The sequence below is a fragment of the Rhododendron vialii genome, chromosome 6a (assembly GCF_030253575.1).
Source record: "Rhododendron vialii isolate Sample 1 chromosome 6a, ASM3025357v1".
Classification (NCBI taxonomy): domain Eukaryota; kingdom Viridiplantae; phylum Streptophyta; class Magnoliopsida; order Ericales; family Ericaceae; genus Rhododendron; species Rhododendron vialii.
This window is the reverse complement of record NC_080562.1, coordinates 42,833,931-42,842,854: the sequence shown is the minus strand read 5'-3', so window position 1 is coordinate 42,842,854 and position 8,924 is coordinate 42,833,931. Positions and strand designations below refer to the sequence as shown.

The following is an 8,924-nucleotide window of genomic DNA, read 5'->3' as shown; positions in this document are numbered from 1 at the left end:
TAACCCTAACCACTCAAATGTTATAAACTCATTTGAAGCCAATCCATTTATACAGAGGTTTGCTCTCGTTTTAATTGGGACCTCCGCAATTGAGCGGTATAATTAATCCTCTAGGATTAGTCGAGATACATTTAAGATGGGCCCGAAACATTTGAGTTATCAGAAAAAACTGCAAACCTTCCCATTGGAAATATATAGCAGACTTTTTTTGGTAAGTTACAAAAATCATTAGTCAATGATCATACCGGGAATAAGTTTACAGGGTGGGAATCAGGAAAAAACGAAGAAAACAACAGACGAATGGAATAAAATAGTACTCAATGCATGATAAGACTAGTACTCCATTAGAAACGTGGAAGCAACCCATTTTCATCGGCAGAATAACTACATAGAAATTAAACGAATTGGTCCATTTCAAGCTTGTAATTAGATCCCTTAAGATAGAGTAGATTAGGTTTAACAAATAACAAAAAAAACCTTAAAAATGGCCTCAATTGATTTTGTTTCCGGTTACACGTTCTCTCTCTCTCTCTCTCTCTCTCACAACTTTGTTGGTTGTTACAACTTCTTCTACCTCCTCCAAATAGTAAGGTTCAATGAACTACGAACCACCTACATCATCCCAATTCAAGAACTTCACCGGGCCCAAAAAAATGGTTGAAATACTCATAAAAAGACAAGTACTTATCACAGAACTAAACTAAGCAAGACGTGACACGACATGTGCTTGTTACTGAACTAAGCAAGGCATGGCATGACTTTTGCTCACATTGTGTGGAGTCTGTGGACACTTTACACGGCTTTCGTTACTTCCATGAGTCTCTCTCTCTCTCTCTTTCGTTACTTCCATCACACACACACACACTCTCTCTCTCTCTCTCTCTCTCATTATGTGGCAGCCTGGTAGGACTTGGGGACTCCAAATAGTTTAGAAGTTGGAATTTAGCACCATCTAAAGGTTAATGTCAGAGCCCATCCTGAAGATGCTATCATTAAAAGAAGGCGCGTGCTCCGCCTTCAATTGAAATTTATGCTAAATTTCTTTATGCAATTATGCAACCAGTGACTTTTCGAGACAAGCCTAGCTCTGAAATATACAATAGATGTGAATTTCTTCTTATGTATAGCACGATATACCACTCCGGTAGAAATTTGAATTTATGAGAGTTAGAATAAAATAAAATAACTCCGCTAGAGTGTCCATTGGTTTGTTGGAAAATGAAAGGTATTAGTTTAGGTGTAAAAAGGGCAAAGTCCACTTTGACCTCTTGTGGTTATCGTCATGTGCGGATACCCCCCCATGATTTAAAACTGAGCATATAACCTATCCGTGGTTTTGAAAATGTTGGGATAGACCCTCTGCTATCATGTTTTTCATCCATATTAATGAACACAACATTAAAAGACCAACATACCCTCATCATGTCCCTTGATTTCTTTTTTTTTCTAAATCTAACAATATCCTCCCCTATACCAAAATTGAATCAAAACCGTTGATATTGTAAATTTTGACGAGTACTACATCTATGTCAAAATTCAAGTCAATCAAAAAATGAAAAGCTCATGGTCGAATTGATTTTGTTATGAAATTAAAATTTCAAATTTGAATTTACTAAAAATTAGATCACTGGGTTATTAATGCATGATCGAGATGATTTTTTTACGGAGATACTCTATTCTTTATTTAATACATTATGAATGACTCAGATTATATTTTAGAGGCGTGTGAGATATACCTCCGTTAATATGAATGGAAAACATGAGGGCAGGGTGTTTATCCGCACATTTTCAAAACCATAAGTAGATTATGTGTTCAATTTTGAACTATGAGATGGTATTCGCACATTGCGATAACGATAGGGGATGAAAATGGACTTAACCCTAAAAACAAACAAATATTTTTCTTTCAAAGTAACTTTTCTCTTTTTTGAAAAAGTAGCAAGGAATAGACTTGGCACTTGACACCGTTTGTCAAATTTAGATAACATTATTCTAAGATTTGATTTATTATTATGAAATGTTTACTAATAAAACAGCGTAAGAAAATAATATTCTTACCATGTACTCCAACAGGGTCTCGGTTCGGTTTGGGTTTTGAAAGAAGTTTGTAAGAGTAATGAATGGAGAGAGATAGATAGAAAAAAATTATTGAAACGGTCTTGCTATTGTTAGTTCACTGAGCTAATTTTAGAATTTTCCTTATTGAAAATTGTGTCCATAGGCTTTGAAATCCCAAAACGAACAAGGCAGGACCACCACCTATTAGAGGGTGAATAATATGTTTATAATGACAAAAAAGTTAAAATTTCAATACGCATTTCACAAATATCTTTATACTATTCACAAATATCGATATATTTTTATGCATTATCCACTCTGTAAAGGTCTGTGGTAGCATTTTTCAAATTCTAAACTCTAGAATTATTAAATTGGTGAAAAAAACTGATGATATATGGTAATGTATTGATTTAAGAAAATAAAAGTATTTCCTTCAGGCAATGAAGTTTTGGCATTATCATTACTTATAATTAATGCACTAATTAAATCACTTACAAATGGGATTAACACGTATGCCATATATGAAACCAAACTAATTACTCACAAAACCGTTACTAAGACAAAACCACGCTTGTAACTTTGTAAGTCAAACGTTAAGGGACCACATGGCCTGTTCTGGTTGGCCAGTCAAAGTGGGCCTGTGGCCTTTTATGGCCTTTACCTTACTGGCTTTGGTGGATTACTAGCTAAATTGGAGTTAATTATTGGAAATGATAATGCCATAACTCATTTATATACACCTTTTCCATTTCGTAAGGCCAGTTTACAAAAAAGAAAAAGAAAAAGAAAAAGTACCTTTATTTTTGTAATATGAAATGGTTTTGCACTCACATGTTGGAGTTATTGAGAATTAATTATATGCCTTTTCTTTTATATTTTATTTATCATGGAAGATAGTGTTTTAGTTTTTACAACGCCATACAAAATATTTTGCACCCCCATGCGTAAGCATGTAAAACGGTTGTAAGATGGACTGTGAGGATTAGTCCAATGTGCAAGCGAACTAACCCAAAACATTCCTGCATTACCAAAAATAAAAAAAATAAAAATTTTGTATATAGTTTTTCTTTATATTTCTACACGAATTTTAAAAACTATTTTTTCCCACGAAAGTGTTTTATCTTCTGATTGAAATGGGGTAATTACTCAGTGCTCCGAGAGTATAGAGTATACTCCCGGGAGTATTGAATAATTTTCCTTAAAAATGACGATTTTTATAGGCCGTTGATTTTCTCATTCTCTTTTTTATTAATGTCATTTCTCTGCAAGTGTAGTATTTTTGTTACACTTGCAGGAAAATGTAGTTAACAAAAAAGAGAGTGACAAAATAATTTCCCTTTTTATATACACTCAACTACTAAAATTAGGAGGATGAATACAGAAGAACATAATAGACCTCGCGTTCACTATCCCCTACTCTCCTTCAAATACTCTCCGGATACTACATGCATTTCTTCTGCTCCACCATAACAAACTATACGAACCCACTTTTAATTCTCTTTATCCCGCTTATCTGTGATTGATTCTATCTTCTTCAGTCATCATCATCATCATCATCAATTTTGTGATAAGCTGTCTAGAGAGAGTGAAGTGGGAGAGAGGAAATTGACAGCAAGATGAGATGCTTTCACTTTTTACATTCAAATTAGAATCCGAGAGTGAAGAAACTCATTAATCAGAATTTATCAGAGAAGGTCAGAAAAAAGGTCTCCTTCGTACCATCTTCTTTTTAACTGCCCCCAAGTTTTATGCGTGGTTATCAGGTACTTACCTCATAATTGTGCTCATCATTCATTAAAGATTGAATCTTTTGTTGGGTTTTTCTTGATTCCCTTTTTTCTCTCAATTTGGTTCTTAAATTGGGAAATTCTTGTCTGGGTCATCTACAGATAATCTCTCCCATTTTAGGTGCTTCCCTTTCATGCTTCATGGTCTTGTAAAGCCAAATTTGCTTATTTTGATTCTAATTTATTTAGTGAAATCGACTCATTTCCTTGTACTAGATCTTGATGAGCTCTAGGATTAAGATTTGTTTTCCTTAATAAGTGTCGAATAAACTGACAATCGATTTTTTTTTTTTTTTCCAGTTTTCAGATTTTGTTTGATTATTTCCAGTTAAGTATCTATAGAATCGAGAAGATAAATAATTAGTTGTTCTTCATGGGATTGGCCTGAATTAATATATCATGAATCGATCTTGTCCTTCTGAACGGTTCTCATCAGTTTCCCATCGTCGATGATAAGTATTTTTTTATTTTTCTTATTTTTTTTGGGTTAAATTATTCGGTTCTACTAAATACTAATCCACACAAAATGTAAAAAATGCTAAAGTTTCAATGTACTTTTCACCTATATCAATGCACTTTCACGTATATCTATCTATATAAGATGCACATTTTGCACATTTACACTGTCGACGGACTGTGATTATCATTTTCCCAGGTTAGTTTTTAGTTTGCACTTATTGTTGTACGGTTGCTTCTAGAACTTGGGTCATTCTATGATTTACTAGAAATGGAGTTTTGTAAAAGTTCTTGTACGCGGTCTCCTAATGACATGTTTGCAGCTGTCACTATCTCTAAATGAATTTTTTTTTTTCATGTATGCGTATTTAATTTAGACGCGGTTCTTCTATCTCTGGACTCAAAGGATGTGTCAACTTTTTGTTTTGCATATGGTGTAAATCAGGTATTGTTCTATTGCAATCCTGGCCTTCATTCGGACTTGACTTGATTTCAAGCTGATACTAGAAAAGGAGGCTCAGGATTATCATGGGTGCGTTTGATGACAATGTTGCTATTATGGGAGATTGGGTGCCTCCTCCTAGTCCAAGCCCAAGAGCTTTCTTCTCTGCTCTGTTGGGCGATGAGTTCGGCTCACGGTCAATTCCAGAACCCTCTATTCAAAACAAGAGTGGGGGGATCTTTCCATGGTCTCATGGGCAAATCATATCACAGAAAACAGATGACAAGGATCAATTGACCAATTCAAGTTTATCCTCGGCGCAGAAAATGAATTCACGTGGAGGGCTTTTGGAAAGGATGGCTGCTAGAGCTGGCTTTAATGCTCCAAGGTTGAATACTGAAAGCATTAGACCAGCTTGCTTTTCTCAGAACCAAGATGTTCGTTCTCCTTATATTACGATTCCGCCTGGTCTCAGTCCGACGACGCTTTTAGAATCTCCAGTTTTCCTCTCCAATTCACAGGTAAGCCAAAAGCCTGGGTAGAATCTCATTAACTTTTTTTCCAAGTACTTCTCTTTGCTTTTGAGAGGATACAATAACTGTCCCTCGATTGATATCGTGGAACCTTGTTTCAAGTCTCTGTCATGTTGCTTCTGAATGGTTGGCAATAAATATGTTCCATTGTGGTCAATACCATTTTCATCTAGGGAAACAGCGAAAATGCAACTTATTGCCAGATAGGATCAAGAGTTAATGGGCTACGTAAGGTTTTGTTCCTGCTAGCGGTGCATTATCAATATAAAAGCACAAGAAACTGGTGGCATAATCCCTAGTTATTTATTTGTTATTTTGTTTAGTATTATAGAGACATCCTCTTTCAATCTCTTCATTTGATATCCAACTTTCTGTCGGGGGAGAAAGAAATAAGATAAAGGTGTCTAACTTTTACAGTGATTGATTAGTAAGAAAAAGTTGCCGAAGATAACTATATTTATCTTGCTCTTTTCTCTAGAGTATCCTTTTTGCTAAGTGGCATTGATTTTCCATTAGCTTTATGTGGACTAGACAACTTAGATTTGCAAGGTTGAAAGTTATGAGCCAATTATTAGGTGTCTGCTTTGTGGTTTATGACACGACTATAAGTTACTGATGCGTCTAATAATGTTTTCTTGTGTGGTCCTATTCTATAACCTAGACTGTGGCATAGTGCTCCTTAAATCTCGTGTCAACGTGTTTTGCTTGACCTTAGATGAAATTTGCATTAGCTTGAATGTGCTAGTAGTCTTGTAATGTAGCTTCTAGCTACTGTACGTTTTACTTTCCTCACCTGATTAATTTTAGGTTCAGCCATCTCCAACGACCGGAAAGCTTTCATTTGCTCCAAGTGCGAGTGGAAGAAACTTCATGTTGGGTACTGAGGCCCCTAGTAGAAGCAAAGATGATTTCTTTGAAGACATCAGTACCATTACCTCATCATTTGCATTGAAACATGTTGCAGAAACAGGCCCCCATCTTTCACTCAGTAATACAAGCGGTCATTCAAGCAAAGTAAGCATGCTCTGAAAATTCTCTTCTACATTCTAAACTGAGAAAAGGATTTCTTAGTCATCTTAGAAAACTCCTCTCTCTCACACACACATAGGCGTGCATGCATAGAGTACACCATGGTTTACACACTCGAACAGCTTTGGTCTATCGTTTGCAAATCCCTGATGCTTGAATACATGCTTTCCTTTCTCCGTGATCAGGAGGAGCAGAGAGTAAATTAGCATTAACAGCCCCTTTGGATGGAGGGGCTTAGTCAGAAAAGGAAAGAAATGAGATGAGAATCATCTCACTCTTTTGGATGAATAATTGTGGAGAGATGAAGAGAAATTGTATACATGTATATAAGGTCCATTTTGTTTCTAACAAAAAATGGTGAGAATTTGTAAGAATCCATAATGCTCTTTTTACCTCAATGTCTGTCATCATCCAAAGGGTTGTCTAGTTCTGTTCTTTTTTACTATGTCTTGCCTTTCTGCATGCAGATAACTTTGTCAAATCTTCCTCAACAAAATTTTCCTACAATTGAGGTTCCTGCTCAGCCAGAAAACTCTATTTGGTCTCAAAATATTGAACCTGCTGAAGTGGAATCTCTGAATAGAACCACACTCCGCCATCTTCGGGATTCCTCTAGAAAGGATGCAGAACATTCACCACCACCCAGTGAGCAGCAAGACGAGGAATCAGATCAACAAGGTGGTGGAGATGACACCGTGGTTGGTGGTGGCCCAACCGAGGATGGGTATAATTGGAGAAAATACGGACAAAAACAAGTAAAAGGCAGTGAGTATCCACGAAGTTATTTCAAATGCACGCATACAAATTGTCCGGTCAAAAAGAAGGTGGAGCAAGCCCGTGACGGCCAGATCACAAAAATCATATACAAGGGCACCCACAATCATGCCATACCAACACCTAATCGGAGATTAGTCATTGGATCTGACTTGCAACTCGATATTGATGATCAATCAGAAGCACATACTGTTGCTGATGGTAATCCAAGATGGACAACAGTTCAAAATGGAACGACTGGCGGAGCCTGCGAGTGGAGGCAGCCCAACCTTGAGGTGGCATCTTCTGTTTCAAGGGGTGCTGAATATTGCAATACACCAACGAATGGCACTCACTCTGAATCTGGTGAAGCAGTGGATGCTTGTTCTACTTTTTCCAATGATGAAGAAGAAGACGATCGTGGGACACGTGGCAGCACGCCATTGGACTATGATGGGGAGGGAGATGAGTCCGAGTCAAAGAAAAGGTTATTAACATTTCTTCGTCTTAATGATCTATTGATCTCTATGATGTGATTCCGGTGTTTGATCAACGGAATCCCCACTTCTTTTTTTTGTTTTAGGAAAATGGAAGCTTATGCAACAGAAATGAGTGGGGCCACTAGAGCCCTAAGGGAGCCAAGAGTTGTGGTTCAAACAACTAGTGAGGTGGATATTCTTGATGATGGGTATCGTTGGCGAAAGTATGGGCAGAAAGTTGTGAAAGGCAATCCAAATCCAAGGTCATTTTAATCTTCATCTTTGTTGCTTTTATCTTAGCAAACACACACACACATACACAAGAATGTTCATATCAGTTACTCCTACTTGCATTGCTCAAGAAACTGGAGACATTCTCTGTTTCTGTGTTGTTGCAGGAGTTACTATAAGTGCACAAGTACTGGCTGCACGGTGAGGAAGCACGTGGAGAGGGCATCGCATGACCTCAAATCAGTGATCACTACTTACGAGGGGAAGCACAACCACAATGTTCCTGCTGCTCGTAATGGTCACTCCATCGCCCCTAATAATGGACCGGCCCAAGGTGCCACTGCTGCTGCTGGTTCTGGTTATGTTTCTGCCCATCTTCATAGGCCTGAGCCGTCTCAACCTCACAACGGCATGGCCAGATTTGATCGGCCCACTGGGCTGAGTTCACTGGGCCTACCTGCAAGGCAGCAGCTGGGGTTGGGACCTCACAACGGGTTCAGTTTTGGAATGAACCAACTGGGCCTTTCCGATTTGGCAATGGCCGGGTTGGGCCAAGGCCAGGGTAAACTGCATGTTACGCCATATTTAGGGCAACAACTTCTAGGGAGTGAAATGGGGTTCTTGTTGCCAAAAGAAGAACCAAAGGTGGAACCTCATTCAGAACCTCCCCTGAATTTTCCCCGCGGGGGGTCATCAGTTTATCATCAAATTATGAATAGGTTACCTCTTGGACCACAGATGTAAAATTTCCGTTTCCGTTTTTCATTTTCTTTCCTTCTTAATAAAGAAAGTGAAGGTCTAAAGATATAAGGTTCCGTTGGGGTATATGTGGATTTTCAAACGACGGGATTGGACATTCCTATTCAATGAGAATGGAGAAGATTTATATTCGACACATAGATTTCGCCTTAGTCGCGATGGCGATGAAATTTTGGTCTTGATTATTTAGATTTTTATTCTGCAAATGACTTCCATTCTAGTTTGTGAGAAGAATACTGCAACTCTGTCTCATGATATGCAACCAATGCATTCCAAGCATCAAATAGAATCAACAATAAATAAACGTACAACTAAAAATTAAGGCCTCAACCATCACTCACCTACCCTTCTGTTGCTTTTTGAAGCAAAATGACAGCCAGGTGATGTACCTCAAAAC

General features: G+C 37.7%; 1 protein-coding gene across 5 annotated transcripts; it reads left to right on the top strand.

Moving 5' to 3' along the window:
* Positions 1-3,438: 3,438 nt before the first annotated feature.
* Positions 3,439-8,663, top strand: LOC131329688 (probable WRKY transcription factor 2). 5 transcript variants are annotated; one of them, XM_058362991.1, is made up of 6 exons: positions 3,439-3,821; positions 4,747-5,264; positions 6,084-6,290; positions 6,773-7,545; positions 7,642-7,800; positions 7,936-8,663. In XM_058362991.1, the coding sequence occupies exons 2-6, from the start codon at positions 4,830-4,832 to the stop codon at positions 8,510-8,512; spliced, it is 2,151 nt and encodes a 716-aa protein (XP_058218974.1). In that variant the 5' UTR covers positions 3,439-3,821; positions 4,747-4,829; the 3' UTR covers positions 8,513-8,663. The 5 variants fall into 5 exon arrangements, with proteins under 5 accessions (XP_058218974.1, XP_058218979.1, XP_058218975.1 ...); XM_058362996.1 differs by having other exon boundaries at positions 3,466-3,764; positions 6,090-6,290; XM_058362992.1 differs by having other exon boundaries at positions 3,468-3,752.
* Positions 8,664-8,924: the final 261 nt, after the last annotated feature.

Coding starts and splice junctions, on each gene's coding strand:
- LOC131329688 (XM_058362991.1), top strand. CDS start 4,830: ATGGGTGCGTTTGATGACAATGTTGCTATTATGGGAGATTGGGTGCCT. Junction 5,265..6,083: donor TTTTCCTCTCCAATTCACAG/GTAAGCCAAAAG, acceptor GATTAATTTTAG/GTTCAGCCATCTCCAACGAC. Junction 6,291..6,772: donor CAAGCGGTCATTCAAGCAAA/GTAAGCATGCTC, acceptor TTCTGCATGCAG/ATAACTTTGTCAAATCTTCC.